The sequence below is a fragment of the Clupea harengus genome, chromosome 5, assembly GCF_900700415.2.
Source record: "Clupea harengus chromosome 5, Ch_v2.0.2, whole genome shotgun sequence".
Lineage (NCBI taxonomy): Eukaryota > Metazoa > Chordata > Actinopteri > Clupeiformes > Clupeidae > Clupea > Clupea harengus.
In genome coordinates, this window is record NC_045156.1 from 21,895,650 (window position 1) to 21,916,776 (window position 21,127).

At 40.9% G+C, this 21,127-nt stretch overlaps 1 protein-coding gene across 2 annotated transcripts; it reads left to right on the forward strand.

Annotated features, from left to right (window-relative positions):
* Positions 1-2,863: 2,863 nt before the first annotated feature.
* ctdsp2 (CTD (carboxy-terminal domain, RNA polymerase II, polypeptide A) small phosphatase 2) lies at positions 2,864-18,678 on the forward strand. 2 transcript variants are annotated; one of them, XM_012824891.3, is made up of 8 exons: positions 2,864-3,717; positions 11,497-11,648; positions 13,111-13,149; positions 14,298-14,399; positions 16,117-16,173; positions 17,083-17,175; positions 17,505-17,690; positions 18,043-18,678. In XM_012824891.3, the coding sequence occupies exons 1-8, from the start codon at positions 3,657-3,659 to the stop codon at positions 18,166-18,168; spliced, it is 816 nt and encodes a 271-aa protein (XP_012680345.1). In that variant the 5' UTR covers positions 2,864-3,656; the 3' UTR covers positions 18,169-18,678. The 2 variants fall into 2 exon arrangements, with proteins under 2 accessions (XP_012680345.1, XP_012680346.1); XM_012824892.3 differs by lacking the exon at positions 13,111-13,149 and having other exon boundaries at positions 2,866-3,717.
* Positions 18,679-21,127: the final 2,449 nt, after the last annotated feature.

Here is a 21,127-nt window from a genome sequence, read left to right on the forward strand (position 1 = left end):
GAAAAAGCCAACAGCATTAAAAGATTTCTATCATAAGATGTGTGAAACTTTCAAATATATAATTTACATATATTTGATTAACTGATAATTGTTTGATATCTACTTTGTATTTTATGTTCCAAACTTTATAACAATATAGAAGCATCACAGAAGCGTTGTTTGTAATCATTCTGAAGAAGTAGATCAAGGGAATAAAAATACTACGACTACTACTACTACTAATAATAATAATCATAAAAATGATAAAAAGATAAATGATAATAGTAGGAAGAAGAAGAACAAGAAGAGCAAGAACCAGAATAAGAATACAATGTTACACCAAATAATAATTATTCCTACACCGATACATATTTATGTACCATGAAACATGGAGATAAATAAAAAAACATTTTTCATAGAACTACATAGCAATACAATAACATTGACTTTCATGTTTATTTACATATATGTTATAGACTACCTTAGTAATCTGTTATCCTCTGTTGATGATCTGTTATTTAATTACCACCATGTCATTATTGCTAGTAAAAACAATGTGACTGGCAAACAAACAATATGGTCATAAATATTTTGTGTTGCTGTGTTTCTAGCCTGAATTTGGGCACTCTGTTTGGCTATCTGCCCATGCCAGCCCTACACGTATCATCTCTCTTACCTAATACTTTCTTTCTCTCTTCCTCTGATCTCTAGAGTACCTCAGACATGTGACCATCACAGAGGTTTTCCATACATTCCTCCTTTTAAGCCAATGAGAATCTAGAGTTTGTAAATCCCCCATCCCTGATTCCTGGTTACCTCAGCCTTGCCTTGCCTTGCTTGCACGTGTCTGTGTATCTGGGCATGTGTGCACTGGACCATGTGTGAGTAAATCTCCAGCACAAAGCTGCATTTTCTCACAACCTAAAGTATTCTGAATCAATATAGACTGGAGAGAATATTGCATATTGAATATAATTAGTCTAAATTTGAAGGAGAATATCGATTATTCTTTAAACTGAAAAACCTTAACAGGCTAAAGATGTCTTAAAAATTGTGAATGCACCAAACCATTTCACATCCTCCTGGAGATCACTTATCTATAATAAAGTTCTTTATCATTGATCATCTCAAGGGAACAAGCAGATGCTTCTGCAGCAACTGCTGCATAGCTGCTTTTGCATGGCACAAATGATAGATCAAGAAAATAATATGCTATTCAAAAGGGTACCTTTCAAAGATGTTCAAAGTGATAACTGTGATGAAAATCATAGCTGTGGTGACTCTTGATTTAATTTATTACTTTAGGTCCCAATCAATAATATCATAGATCTATTCTTACGTTTTTTTGTGTGTGATTGCTCAAAGAGCTCTGCGGTACTGTGTGTTACCCTTTGTGTCTTGATGTGTCAACATGCATGCTCACTCTCGAGATTCATTTGCCCATCTGCAGTAGGCTGTTTAGATTTACATTTGTTTTTACCAGACTGTGTTTATGCAGCTGTGTCACCAGTATGGTGTTCCGTGATAGTGTCATCGCCCATGACAGATGGGTGAAAAGCTTTTAATCAAAACATAGTCCCCATCCTCCTATCGAGAGGGCATTTGTACAAAGTCACACTCCTGCAGATGCATGCATTTGTTTGATAGTGTGTGCACACCCAAGCAAACTTGCTGTTAATTACATGCCACACTGATTGAGTGAAAGGGACATTACATAATTAATGCATACTTAATGTTTGTTTGTTTCCTCTGACAGATCAACTGAGCATCTCTTGGGAATGAATATAAGGTCTGAGGGAAGGTTGAATTCTGTGAGCATCAATGACAGACTAAGCTTAAAATAACAAAATGGAATACAGAATGCACAAACAGTTCAGTATGTTTACCCATCAGAAACTGAAAACTCGGCTCTTGCCAATGATTGTCACCATCAATGATTTTAGGCTACTTTGCATGATGTTCCTTCATGAACTGAAAACAGAGGAGAAGTTGCGTCATTACATTTGTGACAGGCTTCAAATGAAAAAAAAATGTTTCTCATAAATTGGACCCTTTTATTAAAAGCTGATTTCAAGAACTGGTCTCATGCCAAAGGCTTTCTGTTTCCTTCAGATTCTCTTACTTTGAAATGCCACTACGATGAAACAAAAACACACAAACTAATTCAAATGTGTCTGAACAGTTTATGTTTACCATCTGAAACAAGCAGAAAGATGGGCTGAATTAACCGCACAAATGTAGGCTGAAGATTATGTGAAGTTGGAAGAAAACACATAATATTCAGATCATGTTTTTTATTCACTCTTGATGTTCAAATTGTTGTTTTCTCTTGTTAGTTCACATATTTTGTCACAAAACTATACATAAATATTTGTCACAAACGACCTATTCATCTTTTTTTAATCCCACATCATGAGGGACATAGCCTATGTGGTCTTTTTTTATTAAAATTAATTTTAAACAAATAACGTCAAGTTAATCATGAGACAAACTGATGAATCTATCTGGTGCTATGATATTGTCTTATCGCATAGCTTTAAAAATGTGAGTAGGATGGTCAGTAACCAACACGATGCTCAATAAAATTATGGAGCTTCATTTATCTCTTAATTTATTCCATTTTATTATGCATTTATTACACATGATTTGACATATAAAATATATTGGTGTGTAACGTTTAAATGGCGAAGCGCTGCGCTACATCTAAACAGGTCAATAATGTATTCCTTTGTCCTTCTCTGCTGCAGATGCAATATGGTGCTCTCTCCGTCGATACAATGCGCACTACGTCACACAATGTTTACAGTTATAAAATACCGCGTCGCAAGTGTTGAACAAATAGCCTATACTTTTTTGCACGAGGAGTGCCATTTAAATTACGTATTTAAATTACGCATTCGACCTCCATTAGGCAGTACTCACACCAATTCTACAAAATGTGACAGGTGCATATTGTTGTCTAACTGCAAATATTTGTATAAATGTATTTCCTGAGACTCGCCTACACTACCTGCGACTATAAGCTTACACTGGAATGTGTTCAGGATGGAGCGAGTAGAAAAGAATGCCTCTGCTACTCCCACTTCCACACGATCCAATCCGAGTCCGCGACGGTTTCAAGGCGCCCGAAAATTGCAGAAGGAAAACAAAGCCGGAGATATAGAAAATACAACTATTTTAAGTCTTCAGTACCACGAATTTGCGTTTCGAACATAGACTACACTCGTTTGGTCGATTAGTTTAGCGTTTTCTTCCCTCTGATTCCATATTGGGAGGTTGTTTATCAGTAGTAGGGGGGGCTTGAAACCGCCCTTGCCCCATTTCCTCGGTTGTTTTGCTTTTTTCGCCTGGATTCTCCATGTTGGAGCAATAGCGAGGTCTTTCACAGTGACACTAGCAAGTGGAGCTACCGTTCAATTACTTTTTACATAGCCTGTTACATATATGTGGCGGGAAAGATAGCCAGTATTAAGCAACAAAAACAGCTAGCGAATACGTTTCTTCTGTTGCAATTTCGAGGAAGCGAAGAAAAACAATTTGCTTTTTGGATTATAGCGAAAGAGAAGACCACAACAGCTTGCCCCAAGCGCGAGAGCTAACAGCTAGCTAGCTGAATGTTGAAAGTGCCTGTGACTGGGGGGAACGGATTGGATTTAGAGGGGCTGCGCATTTGTTAGATGGAAAGTTCTATCATCACTCAAGTGCAAAAAGAAGATACCCATCTACCGTCCAAGACAGGTGAGTTACCACGGCCAGCTGTGCTCGTTCGGATTACTTTCTCTTTTTAATCTCGTTTGCCGAAGCCGATTCAGAGAAACGCAAGCTAAGAGGTTAGCAAGCTAGCTCGCACCAGTGTTCATTTACTCAACGTCAACCAAGGGTGGCTAAGTTAAGTTGTTCATAAAATAATAGTTTATTCTCTATGGTACGTTAATTATGTAAGTAATATGTAATCACATTTACAGTTACTAATGTTGTAAAACACGTGTCTGTTCTCCACTTGTTTCATCAGGCATTCAAATAAAAGGGGGTTTCTCATAGTTAGCGCGCGCAGAAACGAAAATGTAACTAATAACGTTCGTTAGCATTCAGCAGTGATGGCTTGTTTGCTATCCTACGCATCTTACGAGACGGCATACTTTCAACCCATATATCAGACGATTAATAGAATGTTTTGTCTTTTGTACGAAGTCACACATAGCTTTGCGAATTTAGACAACACCCATTCGACACATTGTTATCGAAAATCGTTTTGGCTGATTTTGTGTTGTTTTCAAGTCTGTCAAAATGTAACGTAAGTTAACATATGTCTTTGCTGAAAGTCCAGTTAATCAAACTTCCATGTGAATACAAGTTCGAGTTTTTTCGTATCTCCAATGGTAGATAATATCTAATTTGTTTAATTATCAAAGCTCATTATTGAACATGCAGAACTCACGAATAAAGTAAGTGCAAGGTTTACATATGTAGACCATAATTGTGGCATATTATGGCGTGTAGTAGGGGTTAGCTATTACGGAGATGGTACAAGTACGGGTCGTTGCGTTAGATTCATAGTATCCTCCTTGATGTATCTGTGATGGTTTCCAACATCTCACTAGAGAATTTCAACTATGTCTGTTCTGGTGGATGTTGGACAGGTGCTGTCGACCAATGGTTGGACTGGTTTTTACTATTTGGGGTGATAACGTTTGTTGTTTAGTATAGATAAACAAGACGTCAAAATATAGCATGTTAGTCGTAGTTGGTTTCCTGATTAAGTTAGTTCGTAATTGAATAGAATTCCATTGCATATCACAAAAGTTCGACAGCAAACTAGATACCAGGAACTGCGATTTTAAGATCGTTTAAGACTCCTACTCCTAGTGCCACTGTCACACAACTGGACTTAAGTTATTTTTTGATGCTGAACTGTCATCATCGTTTGTCCTTTGCAGCTTGCTATTCGTTTTTATTTAATGATGTTTACATGAATTAATTGGATATCAGAAGTCAGAAGCATATCTGCAGGGAAGCACAGAAAGCTACCACCTCTCCACAGGTAGAGGTGTGTATTTTGTCACACCTTTTCACATTCACAGCTGTTTCAGGATGGTGTTTCTATGATTTATCAGCACTTTAGGCCAGTGTGTCCCCTCCTACCATGTAAGTGTTGCAACGCTGTGTTAAGTCGACTAGTTCCTGAGCTGTAAGCAGATCATGGAACAGTCCAAGTCTTTTGATTGAGCCCTCAGCAGACTTTGAGTATGAATTTTTCCAGGGTAATGCCACACCTCTTTAGCTTTCTTCTATGTGTTGGATCACCGGACCATGACTATTGATGTTGCTGTCCCCTTTATGGGCACTGTCACTAAAACAATCTATGCTCTGTTCTATGTCTTGACCCTTTCAGGGCATTCTTTGCTTTTGAAGGCATGTACTGCAAGTTTCACTGTGTGCATTTGCTGTCAACTGTCTGCACAGAATGGAGACACTGCCATGTAGTTCACATTTGGTTGAGTCCATAGCTTGAATATTGTTTTTCAGAGGATTCTATGAATGTGTATGTATGTGCTTGAGTCTCGTGCTTTGCTGAGCTCTACTTAGCAAGGCATTCTGCACATTCTCGATCTGTGCCTTGTATCCTCTGTAATGGCAAAGGGCAGGTGAAGCCTGTGAGATATAAATATCGACTGGTTAGACTTTGCTTGCTTGAGCTTGGCTAGTGAGCCACATGTATTAAGCTACCTTTGGTGGGCACACTATGTTTAGATGAGCACACCGTACCTTAGTAGCCCATATGGAACCATTCAAGATATGTAAAACTTAGATTCTACAATTTATCTGTTGAAGCCTGTTACATTTACATTTATTCATTGAGGCGATGCTTTTATGCAAAGCAACACACAGTACAGATATAGCCTACATTTTCATCAGTAGCCTATTCTGACCGATTTAGGTGCTACCTCTCATATTGGTGGGAAGCTTTAGATCTATAGATTACAATGGCGTATCTTAGCACACGTTGCATATGTTCACAGATAATATCTGTGATGAACATAGAAACAGCTGACTGACCGTCATCATCCTGTTTTGACTGGAGATGTACAGCTGTGTTCCTTATAACAAGATTAGTCAGCGTTCAGTCTGTGAAGCTGTAAAAGAAAAAGCACCTACACAGACCTTGCCAGCTGCGATGGACTGGCTGCTCTCTGCCTATGTGTCTTTCAGGGCATTGATGAATTAGCCGGAAAGGTAACAAACATAACATGACATAATAGTGCCTTTGATGTTGACTAGTGAGCAGACACCCATAGAGCTTGTTTGATGAGAAAAAAAAACACATCTCTGGAGGGTTTTACTGAGCCGTGTTTTTTGCTGGACGTGTTTGATTGTAGTAATTTTATAAATGTTGGCAGGATGCTCTAGCAGTACCGTGTCATTTAGATGTTTCTACACCTGCTTTGATCACGTATAGTGATTTTCAGATCTTATTCCAGATGTGTGATGTCATAGTTTTCAGTCTTCCATGGCCATGATGTTTATCTGGTGATTCACTGCTACTGTGTTTTTTTCTTTTTTTCTTTTCTTGTAACATCTTTAGGGATCAAAGTGTTTTCCCCTTTTTCCCTAACCGCATGCTGAGGGCTGTTCCTGTACATAATGGGTGCAAGAGCAATGCATGTATACATAACATAAACATTTATTATAGCCGTATGAAATGAAATGTTGGTCGTTATCTTTAGAGTTGGCACAGTTTCTGTGGCAGGTTTGAAATGTAGCTGACCGCACATGGTCTGTGTCTGACATAAGCCTCACAATGCAAAAGGTCTTTTTTCTGTAGTGGGCCTGGTGGAATTCTGCACACTAGTCACAAAACCACTGTAGTCCTGAAAAAGATTCAGGGAACCTCATTTTGTGCAATTGGAAGTGTCCCAGATTTAGCTTTTCCAGGTAACAAGAGCACATTTCAGATACAAATTTGTCTATGCGGTATATGATTATCTTAAGGGTTATGATAGAATGCAAGTATCTGCCAGATCAGGTTCTGAGTCTGTTTTCATGGTGCTCAGTAGCAAACACGCAAATACGCTCTCACTCTGGGAGGAGCTTCAAAGAGAGTCCCCAATTCTGGTGAAAGGTTGTGGATATTTTAGCTCAACAGCCAATGAAATTTCACCCCTCCCTTTCATGTTCCTGAAGCAATGTGTTGATTGGCCAGAATTGTTTATGGCTCTATCCGAGCCATTTAATTCACATTTTACAGTGCCAGGCCCAGGACTGTGTACGAACACCGGATTTTTTTTTGCGCACACCCTGAACAGACAGCTTTAGTACCGCATGGAGCACCTCCCTGAATAAGACCAAAAATATATTGGATTAGTATCGTGGACCTCACCCTTAACTGTAAGTGGCTAAAAATTGGCATCATCATTTGGCCTTTCCAAGTATCATTGAGGAGGTGTCTCCTTTCGCACTAGATGAAAATGACATAGATCATCCTTTCTGAGGTCACCATTACCAGCTGCTGGTGCCGATTGGTCGGGAGGTCGGAGAGTGCAGAGCTAGCCAAAAGGCTTAATTGGACCGGGATGAGAAGGTGTAAATGACCTGTGGTTGGCTTTCTAACACCTTCACTGTGCTCACATTCACACCTCAACACTTCACTCTGAGGTGGTTTTAATTACCACATCACTTGGGGGAAACAATTGTCAAACCTAACATATCCAGCCAATGGTCGTTAGTTTTAGCAAAAGGTTAAGGTAGAGTGTGGGTGTTTGCGTATTCAGTGGGCATGCATAGTGCCGCATTGGTTTGTTATCTTTCTTTTTAATCAAAGTAGGCGTGTGTTTTTCTATATATCCATAGACAATTAGGGAAAGTCAGTATGATAGTGTTGCAATATTCATAATCTAGCCTAAACATTTTTTACAACCATTACCAAAATCCAAATGAAATGCACATTAAAATGACCAGTGCTCTTCCTAGACACGGTCTATTACTAGGCTATATCACTTTCTCCCTGGACTCTGCCCATGTACTGGCTAATGGGCTACATTAGCATAGAATCCACCATAGCTATTTAAAATGTGTGAGGTTACCATGATTTTGCAGACACACGTATGGACATTTCATGTTGAGCTTTATTGTAATAATTATAGTGTATTGATTGATTTTTTTATTTATATTTTGTACATGTTGGTTTATGTCAGAATTGTTACAGTAAAATGTGCTCCTCTGATATCTGGCAGAAGCGATTCAGTGTCATTTTTCTCACTGACTCCAGACCTCTGAGTAGAGACCCTCATCTAGTGCTGATTTAGCTGCAAAACAGACGGAAAGAAAAGCGGTAACCGCACCCTCAAGCCTGCTGCAGCGCGGGAAGATACAGTCATGGGGACTGTTTAAACCGACGTCTGAAATGTGTCCGTTCACGTCTAATCATTTCTAAGAGGACCCTCCTCTCCTCCCTCTACTTCGGTACTGTTCCATTGTTGTGAGGCTTCTGATTGAAATCACATTTTTTGGACCGCAGTGATTTTGAACATCCAGTTTAGCCCATAATCTTTTAATCTCATTGCACAGTGGCAATTCATCTGAAAGTATGAGAGAGATTTAGTGATCCAGATTCCCGTCAAGCTCCTTTCTCCTCTGTGTCAATGGGAGTCAGCGTTTGTAAATATTAGCAATGCATAATCAGACCTCGATGAGATTCCTACATTTACCTCACAACTACCTATACATGTATGAAAAGCTAGTATGTTATTTTGTTAGTACAGCTTCATCTATTGTGGACTCCAAAACAAACAGGTTGGCTTGTGCGAAGGTGGTGATGGTTTCATATAAGAGTGCAAAGCAATCTCTGTTTCACGTTTTCTTATTTCAGGTGTTGAAGAGGCCTTTTGCTTTTGAATGCGTAGATGCAAGAAGTAGTTTGAGAGTCAGAGCTTCATCCTTTTCCTTTGTTTTGAAATCCAAGGCCTAGAGCAAAGACTGCATTGTTTTTTGTGCTGATATTTAATTAACCAGTCATTTGGTTTATTTAATGTCTATGTGAGTGTCCGGCTGCCATCAGAATTAGGTTGTCTGTTCAAATTAGTTTTTTCACATCTACTAGGCCTAATAAATGTAAATCTCACAACAAAGTATAATTGGTTTCACAATAGGAATTGGAATAGGAATTGCCGTGTTGTGCTAATGTTTTTAGAAATATGGTAAAACTGGTCATTTATTAAATAAGCATGATTAGATTGGTATCAGATGCATCCCCAGAATGAACTCAGGGACTTTTAGAGGCAGAATTCTTCTGTGGGGAAAAAAGAAAACATTGTGGGCAAGATTTTCAAACTAAAACATGAAAAGAGTTTGTGAAACAAACTGCTGTTAACCTCACTTGAAGACTTCGATAATATCCAGCAAGGAAACAGCCAACAAAAAATATAGCTGCAGGCATCGATGAGGGGGCCAAGCAGCCTTGGAAACGTCATGTCATGATGTCAGGGGCATAGCTGCAAACAATCACAGCAAGTTTCATGTAAATTGACCGTAGATTGGCCAATATGTATGAGCTTACATCCTGTTCGGCATTTTTTGCTGCCAAATTTGATAGGTTGTCACAGACGAATGGTCATGATAATAAAAAAGTGGTCTGATAACTTTTGTTAGGTTTAGTCTGAAGATCATCCGTGCCAAATTTTTTACATTTAAAGTCCCATGTCAATAACATCCACCATCACATAATTACGTAGCCTAGTGTTAATGCAGTTGGAATCTCTTAGCACCGCGGTTGTTTTTTTTTTTACTCTTCAACCGCTGCCCAAGTTTGGTGTCAATATATCAAACAGTTGCAGAGATGTGATCTCACTTCCTGTTTGGTGGCTTTGCTGTCAATTTTGATTGGCTGTAACAAACAAATGTTTTCAAAGATCACATGTAGCAAATTTGGTGATCAAAATTTGTGGCCTGTGAAGAATATTAAAACTTTTTGAACATTTTAAGTCATAGGGTGCCTCAGGTTCTGCTTGGTTCAAGGAATCCAATGCTACCTCATTTTGGAAAAACTTGCATAAAATGCGCCTCCAACTTCGACCCATTGGTGGTGGCACAGTTCCCAAGTCAGTATGCCAAATTTCAAAACATTTACCATTCAGTTTCAGGGGCTTCTATAGCCTAGCCAGAAAAAAAGAAAAGAAAGATGAATAAGAAAAGTTAGAAACACAATAGGTGCCTACTCAACTTGACTACTTGGCCCCCCCAATAAAAATGGCTAAATCTGTGTCACCTATCGTGCCTTTTTTGTTCATGAGTCTTTAAAATGCCACAACTATGTCTTATGGCTTTTTTGGTTGCATCACTGTCACCCATAACTGTCATTTGATTGACAGGTGACTCCACGCCTCCCACAGCAAATACAAGTATAGGCCTACACCCAGAAACATCCCAATCTTTTTGTGTGTACAGAATCAGGCATTTGCACACATTTAATCTTGGAAGGTGGATTAAAGTAGTACATTCTTGTGGAAAAACAGCAGCTATTGAGGCATTTCCTCATGAAAAAAAGCCTTCACTCTGTTGAGTTTCCATTTCAAGATGTGTCGTCATTTCATAAACCGACGATCAAATATCATCCGTTCTGAGACATGCCAGCTTCTCCGTGGGGTGTCGTAGGTAGGCCAGGCTTTTTCAGTATTTTAATCAGTGCAACAAAAATATTTGCCATAAGAGATGTGTTTTGAGAAGCTTCTCTACAGATTCCCTTTTAAAACACCCAATCCCTAGAATAGCTCAGCTATCTTTTTGACAGGGAAGACCGACAGGCATGTACAGAAATAGATCCTGTGGACGTGGCTCCATTTCCCCCTTGCTCTCATGTTGTTGGCCTGTGTTGGTAAATGAAGACATGGGGGGAGGCTGCAGAAGCCTGATGAATTCCTCCCATGCTGACAGCAATGGCGGACGGGGTGTGGGATCTCTCAAGTGCTCCCATTTGCTGTAGTCACAGTTGGATCTAAAGAGCTGGCTGCAGCAGCTTTCCCAGCTCTTCATATGCCGGTTTAGCTCCTGTCGGCTAGTGTCTTCATATTTTCTTTAGCAAACCTGGAGGAAATTAGGATTTGATGACCAGGTGGAATGCCTCTGAATGCCCGTTTGGTTGATTAAGTGTGGGAGGGATGAAAGGAGGTAGCTTGTAGCTGTTTTCATCCTTTTGTGTTTGCAATTAAATCATTCCACCCCCACCCCCCCCAACAATCCTGTGTGGGGTTTTTTTTGTGAGAGACAGTACTGAAAGCTTATGCAAGTGTTGCCTGACTAGTGACTCGCTACTCTGCTGTGTGAGTCCCTGCTATCTAAGTAGGAAATGTGTACATGTGCAGTCACAGTCAGTCAGTAGAATTGGATTGTGGTCTCATGTTCAAACAGCCTTCCTGTTGCAGGTTGTATTATCTTGTTTGCTAGTCTTGTGTGTATGTGCTGTTGGGTGAGGGTATAAAAGTGTGTCTGTATCTGATTGTTCTTCATGTACTCTCGATTCTTCAGGCCAGGTGAGCAAATCTTCCCCCAAGAAGCCTCGGAGCCGGAATATCTTCAAAGCGCTCTTCTGTTGCCTCAGAGCACAGGATGTCCCCCAGTCTCCTCCCCCTTCCCAGGATACCTTGCTGCCTCCTGAGGACAATGGGACGATCGCCAAGGTAACACCCCGACGCCTCTCTGTTTGTCCAAATGTTACTTCAAATGTGCTGAATACGCCCAACTTTGGCACAGGTATATCAGTGTCAATGTGAACAACCAAGAAAAAATTCCTAACGATGATAATGTTCCACTGGAACCATCAAGGGTGTCCAGAAGTTCTCTGAACAGTTTATTGAGTTCTCTTCTATTTAAGCGGTGCAGAGACACTCATCTGCACAAACCTTTGTTTTGGCTGCATCTCTATTAGGATTCCAGAACACCCTTAAGTGTTCACTCACTCCACAGAGTGTAGGCTCACTAGATGCCAAACGGCGCTAAAACTCCCACTGCAGCCAAAAACACCGGCCACGCAGGCGGGTTTTTGCAGCACCTCCTAATTAAAACTGTGCAAACAGGCGCAAGTGCTTTTTGGGTTAGTAGGCCTGTGAGCAGTCTGCCCTGGAGCCAGATCACTGTCCTTATTAATTGGACTAGTAATCCAGCCGGACTCCCCACTGTTAGTTTGTGTAAACTCCCTGCACACGGTAGGACGCACAACAGGACAAGCTACACAACACTGTGCTCTTACAGCGAGAGCAGACTGTGTGTGTGTGTGTCACTATGTCTGGTTTGACATTATTAATTAAAATAATGGTAACTTGCACTAGCAATAAAATTACTTGGAAGTATTAAAATAAATCATTCCATCATATGTCACCTGAGTGAACAGCGGCTAGATTTCTTCAGAGGTGTTTATTTTTGAAACATCAATGTTTTTTTTTTTTGTTTGTTTGTTTGTTCTTTTTTTTTTTTTTTACCCTTTCATCCAAAGTTTTCAGATGGATTCTGGTAAGACTGATCTGATCTGTAGAGATTCAGAGTACTTCTGTAGTTGTGACTGTTGTGTGTAGTAGAGACCCAGATAGACTCAACTCCTTGTAGGACATTGTGTAATACTCCTACTTAGCGATTATTTAGAAACTATTCTTATTACATGGGCTTTTACTTACGGTGTTATGTAAGAGATCTGAAAATCCAAAAAGTGTTTTTTTGAACCAAAGTTAAACATTTTTCGAGTTCAAAGTCTTGTGGTGCTTTGTTTACTGCACCCTGTATCCTATATAGGTCCCAAAGGAATAGTCAAGTGGTAAAGTGCCTTAAAGCAAAAACATACTCCCATGAATTTGCATCGGTTCTGCTGTGCTTGGTACGTGTCAGTTTCTGAGATGTATTTTCGGTACGACTTCAGATTACTCTCTTCTGACGCTTCTTCACAGTGTCGGTGAGGTGTGTGTGCGCGTTCGTTCCTTTCAGCAATTTACATGCAGAGCTGTACAGGCTTTTGTGTGAAACATTTGACCTTGTGGATCTGTAAGGAGTGTGTGTGTGGCATAGGACACTGTGTTGGGGTGGGCCTCTACACTAGATTGAGGACATGGGCGGGAGGAATGTCATTAACTGTCTTTTCGTCTCTTTGTTTAGTATGATCTGCTCCAAACTCTTCGCTACCAGTATCACCAAGTACGTAAAGGCCCAGATCATTGATGATTAACCATGTTTGAGCCTCTATCAGGCCCGAAGTGGATGAGATGTAGGCTAGCTAATGCCTTTGTATTTAGCTTATTCTTTGTCTTTTCTGTTAAAGCTAAAAATCCTTATAGCTAATAGCTTTCGAAGTATGCATGCCCTATTCTACTCGATTTGTCCATTCAGAATTTCCTCACATACTCTGATGCAAGAATGTGCCTTGACCACAACTCTAAAATGCTTCTTTTTTACTTTATGATCTGCTAAGCTATTTATGTTTACTTGAAATTCAGCCTCCAGCATGCCAGTTCTGTTCTGTATCAAAGTGTGCAGCTATTTCGTGGTTGCAGTTGACGAGTGAGTTTGACTGCATATTTAACCCAAGCTCCAGTTTATGTCTAAGCAGTCAATATTGATGGCTTCGAGATGACCTTAGTTGTCAGATCTAGGATTAGTTTGTCCTGGTAGTTCAGATTGATGGAGGCCAGGCATGTGCCAGAAGGGACCTGACATTGCATCTTGCATCTGGCCGCAGCGATGGCTTTTTCACCGACCATAAAAGCTGTTAGCTGGATGATGGGCGGACAGCGCCTCCTGCTGGCTGCTTGTTTGAATTAGTGTCTTGGTCCCTTTCTGGTGTCCCACACAGCCTAAGTCTGCTAATGAGCAGTTGGTGGTTTTGGCTTTGCATATGCAATTGAAAAGAGGTATTGATTGATTGTTTATCATTACTATTAGATCGTATATATTTTACAGGTAATATTAATCGTAATCAATTTTAAGATCACAGCTTTGTTAACATGAGGTGGTCTGGATTGATTGTATCTTGATGTTCTACACCTTCAGTATCTCCAGCTGGTATCCCTGGACAGGCTTCCCATTTTTTCTATGAATACTAATTATTTGGCCCCTATAGAGTGGTCTAGTTGTAATATTAGCATAGTAGAGTGCTTTTTAGAAAGAATATGTAGAATAACTAGTTCTAGAGTAGCGTAGACATAGTCAGCAAATAAGTCCAACTTAGTGGGTGGTGTGGAAGTTAGGGTGCAGTCAACTGACCAGCATACCTCTGTGACCCTCTCCCCTTCCTTCCCCCTCCTACACTACCTCCTCGTCCCCACCCCCACCCAAAAACTCCACAGATCCCAGGGACCAGCCTGCTGCCCGAGGTGACCCCTCAGGACCAAGGAAAGATCTGCGTGGTCATTGACCTGGACGAGACTCTGGTGCACAGCTCTTTCAAGGTGAGTAAGGACAGATAAGGAGCAGAAGGTCCAGGTTAGCCAGAGGTAGTAATTACTGTAATGGTTAATCAGGTCTCAAATGTGAAACTCTGGTGGGAGTGGGAAGAGTTCAGTCCAGTTCTATCCTCAGGGAGGGAGGGCGGGCGGCTCAGAGAGGGGAGGGAGGGCGGGCGGGCGGCTGGAATATAGCAGGCAATGTACAAGCACAGGGAACACACTGCAATAGAACTGTAATCTCTGCAGGTCTGCCTAACCCATAAACAGAAACGAGACCTTAAACTAAGAGCCAGGGCTAGATGGAGTACAGCAGATCCAGAAAGTTCTGCTGGTCATTTTGGCAGTGAGTCACCCCTTCTCACAACTGATTTATCTCAGTTATCAGTTATGAGTCTAGCTTCTGGAGAAGTGGGAGTGAGAGTGAGTGAGTTTGGCTTCCCTAATTATGTAGTCTATTGGGTTTATGTCAAGTAGCTGATGTCATCTTAGTGAGTGTCATGACTGGTCTGTTAAGTAAAATGGATGAAGGTTTAAATTGTCTCTTAGAGCAGCTGTTTGTGTCTGTCAACCTGGATCGCTACAGCATTTTGATAAGAATCATAAATTCCAGTCTGTGGTATGCTGAAGCTTCGGTCGGGCAAAGAGGGGCATGTCTGTATGACCTAATTTAGGGAGTGGAGCTAGGATACAAGTTTTATATATATATATATATATATATATATATTATGTAGAATAACATAAACTGTATAGAAAATGCTGCGATTACAGTTATATTAAAGTGTTTCTGTAAGATGTTAGTAGTAGCACAATAAAGTGTTTTTGTAAGATGTTAAACAGTAGTTTAGCAGAAAAGGTTCACTGATTGAAGACCATCTCCAAAACTGCAGTGCCAAAGGAACACGCTCTAAGTAGAACACCCAAGGAGATGGCGTTGCCTCCCACTTGACCTAACAGTGCAGCTCTTTGTACTACAAAGCAGAACGAGTCAGTGTATCTTTAACCTTATCTATCCCATCTGCCACTTGAGTGAGGGCACTGGGAGTCGTAGTTCTTATCAGTATCTGTATCTGAGCCTGCTGTCAGACAGCATTCCTGCAGGGACATTTTTCTCATCGCTGAGGAGCAGAGAAAACAAGACCAGTATCTGTGTTTATCTAGCGCTCTCTGGGTAATACAGGTGTTTTATACCTATACGGCTGAAGGTTTTACGTTGCTTTTCCTGCCTCATTGAAGGATAAGTGGTGGGGTTGTACATTGAGAATAACATGGGTTGGGTGGGTCCCCAACCCCAACCTGCCCTGCCCTGCCCTGCTCTACCTGTGCAGGCATGTTCCTGTCAGTAATGTTCTGGACCTGGCAGCCACTGCTTTGTTTAGATTACACTCTCTGTTTATCTCTGTGTGTCTGCTCTGTCTGTTGTCTGCCTGACACACTGTTGATTGTAAATAAACCAGTGAGCAGATCAATGAAACAGCACAACCAGCTTGCACTGCCAGTGCCCACTTTAAGTGACTGTAGTGTTGCACAACTCTCCACCCAAGTTATCATCACAGTTATTATTATTACACTTAACATGGACTATAAATTACTTTATTATCCCAGAAAGAGTGTATCTATGATACAATTTGGCGAATATTTATCTTAACCTGTGTTTTGGTTCTAGTGTTCAAATAATTATTTTGCCAAGTATATTCATTTTAAACTGTCTTTCTCTCTACAGCCAATCAGTAATGCTGATTTCATTGTACCTGTGGAGATTGAGGGGACGACGCACCAGGTGAGGCTGGCAGCTTTAAAGTACCACTTACTGAATAAACACTTTTGTTTCACAGACAGGACATGCCCTCTGCTGGACAGCTGTAGTACTGTAAGCTTTAGAGAGGAAATCAACATGGCGCAATGAACAATTATGTAACCACATGAATCATGTTAACAGTACAGAACTGTTAAGAACAGTGCAGTACAGAGCTACAGAATGCTCAATTTATGCATTCCATTTGCCATTGTTGTGTTGGTTATAAGTGTTACATTCCATGTAATAGCACTTGCATGGTCAGCCTTATTGTGTACAGTAGTGTTGACTGAGCTAAAACTCCACTGAAAACTCGTTGTGTAACCAAAGTAAAAGAAGCTAGCACTTAGAATTCACATAGTGCTTCTTTAGTCTTCTCAGCCACCACCATGCTTCTCTTCTCTCTCGCTCGCCCTCTCATCTCTTGGCCTTGGCCCGGTTCAAGTAATCCAGGATAGGCTGTTTTCCACCAGTGCGGCCTATTCTCGATTACTTGTTCCAGGAGGAGGCCTCTTGCACAGCGCCCCTTGGGAGAGATGACAACACCTGGATTCCAGAACGGGTTTTGAGGAATGTTTATTAGAGGAGCCTCACAAGTACATTACAACAGACTGCTAGTGGAACGTGTTTTAGTGGTGGCTGAGGCATTTCATCGGAAAGTTGTTTTGAAATCTTGAGAATATTGAGTTGTGCAGTTTTACCACTTCTGTTTTTTTTTTAATCTTTTTTTTAGTGTAGTTCACACCAGATGTCCTGTGTATATACATTTTTTTTAATCTTTTTTTTTTTTACCGTATTGTACAAATGTACAGTTTATGACCTATGATTGAGATTTTGAACTGCAGAATGGAGTTGTTTATGTGCTGGTGCTAATCTGCTTTACTTGTGCTTTAGGTCTATGTTCTGAAGAGACCCTATGTAGATGAGTTTCTGCAGAGAATGGGGGAGCTGTTTGAGTGCGTCCTTTTCACTGCCAGTCTAGCCAAGGTACAGTGGTGTGTTGTCCAGTCGGTGTTAAGGATGAAATGCTCTACTGTGTCAGAGCAGAAGGTGTAGTTCCCCACAAAGTGATGTTTTTGATCTCATCGAGTTGTGATTCAGACAATGACACTCATTTTGTATTCATGAGTAAGAAAACCTGTAATGGCCTCTGCTCTGAAATTATGTTAGAGAACTTCTAACGAGTGTATGATCTAATTTGAAGGTTTTGTTTTTGAACATTTAGCATGCATGTATGAAATTTGTGTACTTAATAACATTTCCCTCTCTCCTCCTCTTTCTCTCTCTCTCTCTCATTCTCTAATCTGTGTCTTCAGTATGCGGATCCGGTGACGGACCTGCTGGACCAGTGCGAGGTCTTCCGGACACGTCTCTTCCGGGAGTCCTGCGTCTTCCACCAGGGCTGCTACGTAAAGGACCTTAGCCGCCTGGGCCGGCAGCTCAACAGGATCCTCATCCTGGACAACTCCCCCGCCTCCTACATCTTCCACCCTGAGAATGCTGTGAGTTCACGCTGCAGGTCCACAACTGGGAGTCGCTGAACTGTTATTACCTCAGTGTTACACAAGAAACTATTCCCATGATAAGCAATCGGCGTTCATGTAGCAATAAACTGCAATACTGATAGGCATCACCCGTGTCATACTTGGCTGTGGAGATGTCCACACAACATGCAGAAGAAATTGAATGTACAATAATGTCCAGGTTCACGTTCAGATATACACTTACGGATCTGAGTGTTTTGTAGTGCCAACCTTTCCAAATGGTGACGGCTTACATGGACAGAGTGACATATCTCTTTTCTGTATGTGTGTGTGTGTGTGTGTGTGTGTGTGTGTGTGTGTGTCTGACTAGGTGCCTGTGGTGTCCTGGTTTGATGACCTAGAGGACACAGAACTGCTGAACCTGCTACCCGTGTTTGAGGAGCTGAGTGAAGCGGACGACGTCTACGCCAAACTAAAGCAGCTTCGCGCGCCCTGATCAAACACTCGCTCCTGTGTACCCCTCCCGTCTGAATGATGCCCGCCCACACACTCCTGCGCTCAGATACACACACACACACGCCCACCCACACCCACATACACACACACACACATATACAAACACACACAAAATGCTGAGGACACGCACACACACCCCAAACAAAATGCGGAGGGCACATATACACATAAACACAAACACATACACATACGCCCACACAAAATGCTGATGGCACATAGGTATGCACACAAATACTTAGACACACACAACACGAAGGAGACGCAGAGCCAAACTCACAGACAGATGCATATACACACATACACGGAGGACACATGCAAACACATCTCCTCCCCAAAGTCTGTGCCCAAGCTGAGCCTGGTGCTTTCAGTTCAAGATGCAGAAACAATCGACAGATTGTCATTCTAAACAACGAGCACTGCAGCCCCCCAGCCAAAACACACGCATATACACACGCACACACACACACACACACACACACACACAAGCACGTATATATACACACGCACACACACACACACACACGCATATACACACGCACACACACACACACGCATACACACATATACATACACATACACATACACATACACACATATAGTACATACACACATTCACTTATACTGGGAGTAAGCAACCCCTCTTTCCCTTCTACTCCCCTTTTCCAAATGAACCTTAAATTCATAGCACTAATCCACACCACCACAACACTTCTTTCCCCTCAACGTGACTTGTGACTGTCTTACTGTACGAACTTGACCCATGCCAAATCTCTCCCGCAGACCCTCACTCCATAGCTGTCCTTTAGGAACGCACAGTCCCTAATACCCTGATAGCCTCACTGATGTTTGCCACCTGGCACTCAGCAACATTGGTTAAAGACTTCCTGTTAAAAAAGAGAAATACTGCTCTAGTTTCCCTTGGAGATTAATCTTCAGGAAATGCCCCTGATGCTGAACCACAGGCGCTTGCGACCCAAGCGACTTGACATAGCACGACACTCAACGAGAAGACACAGTGACCTACGACCTTTATTCAGGAGCTTGGAGTCTCCATCATCGTGCCTTCTTTTTTAGAGAAGAAAAGCGAAGAGGACAATTTTTTTAACAGGAAAGAAGAAGAAAAGCTTTGTTCCTCAAAAAGATGGTTGTTCTTTTTCAATAGTTAAGTTTTTTTCTATATATGTTTTCCAAATGTCTTTTTGATGTTCTCTGTTAAAAAAAAATATATAGGTAATTTTTGTAATTTTTTTTTTTTCTGATGTTGAGGAAGAACAGCCATACAATTGATAGCCTCTCTTCCTGGTTGTACCTGTCTAAAAAAAAAACCTCAGTGGTTGTTTGCCAGTGGTGACATCATCCTCAGCCAATAGGGACCATCGCAATCAATTCCCATTATCAGGCCAGACTGTCAGTGTTTATTTTGGTAATTCCATACCTTTCACTTTGCCTAGATATGCAAATCTGCCTGTCATACCTTTTGAATTCAGTCTTTCACTAGCATTTTATGGCCTTTCTCCAATTCACCTCTTCTTAGGCCTTAACTAGTTTGAGATACTACTGGGAATTAGACCTAAATTTGCCGTTGGCACATTGCAACCACAGTATTCGAGTGTTTACCTGAGATGGCTGTGCTAGCATTCTGATTTTATTTTGGGGGTTGGGGTAGATGGTTGTTAAAAATGTAGTGCTATGCATATGGGTGTTACTCCACCACCCAAACCCCGCTAAACCAAACGTTGATCTTTACCACTACTTTGTACCAAGTCAGCATTTAAGTATTGCTTATTTGAAAAAGAAAAGCAAAGGAATTACAAACGGTTCTAAGGGGAGGAAAATTCATTTTCATAACAGCACATTAAAGTGAAGAACCGGTTTAGAGCTCTCCATTTGGAGAACATGCCTGACTGAGGTTGATGGATGTGAGAACATCCAAGCTTGAACGTATGTCCAGTCTAGGCAAACCCCATCTGCTGCATTCGTCTTGTCATTGTTATGTTCTTTTTCTTTCATTCTTTTTTTTTTGTTTGTTTGTTTGTTTGCCAAAATCCTAAATATTGTTCTTAATACCCAAATGAAGTGCCTTAACTGTGCACAATTGGACTGTTTCTCCACTCATAAATCTTTTTGTTTGTCTTCTTTTGTTTTACCATCAGAATAAGTGTGTATTTCTGTGGACTTGTACGCTGCATATTCAAACAAATGAATCGCTCCATAAAATAATTCTTTCCAAAGTGATAAACCCATGGCTTTTTTTTCTCTTTTGTTTTGGTCTGATTTGGCGTTGTTGCATTCTTTATTTCATCCTTTCTTGCTTTCCCTCATTTTTTTCTTCCTTCCTTTTGCTGTTATTCTTTCTTTCTCGCTTTCCATCTCATTCTGCATTTTCATGTATATTGTTAAGGACTATATATCCTGTCTAAGTAATTTAGAGCCTTGATCTTTATGTGTATGCTGGAGCATCTTGACTTTATAACTAAAGCCTTTGGAGATACAAATCTACCAAAGCATCTTTTCCAGGCTAGTTCGCAAAGGCATCAAACACAGCACACGGATTCAGTTCTGCCTTGAGTTCACAAGCTTGGGATCAGATATCCTGATGATGTGACTTCTGAATTACTAGCCACAGGCTCTCTGCATTGGGTGTGGTCTTGAATACCAAATGCCTGAACATACTAAAAGGGCATCCAGAAATTAAGGCAGGTTTACCTTGATCTTGACAATTCAACAAGGCATGGTGAGGCGGAGGGTGAAGAAATGTTTTTCTTAGTGATACTCAACCATTTTAATGGAACGGGGTTATGTTCCCCTCAAGCATTGTGGTGCTCTGACCATCACAACTGAGAGAAAGCAAGGTGTTCACAATTATAGCTTCTCACTTGATGATGCGGAACCACAGAACTTTTGGGGAAGCATAACCCAGATTTAGAAAAGATACAAGA

Bases quoted from the DNA above. Each gene is read 5' to 3' on its own strand.
- ctdsp2 (XM_012824891.3), top strand. From the start codon at position 3,657: ATGGAAAGTTCTATCATCACTCAAGTGCAAAAAGAAGATACCCATCTA. The intron at 11,649-13,110 runs GTAACACCCCGA...CTCTTTGTTTAG, and splicing joins ACAATGGGACGATCGCCAAG to TATGATCTGCTCCAAACTCT. The intron at 14,400-16,116 runs GTGAGTAAGGAC...TTCTCTCTACAG, and splicing joins TGGTGCACAGCTCTTTCAAG to CCAATCAGTAATGCTGATTT.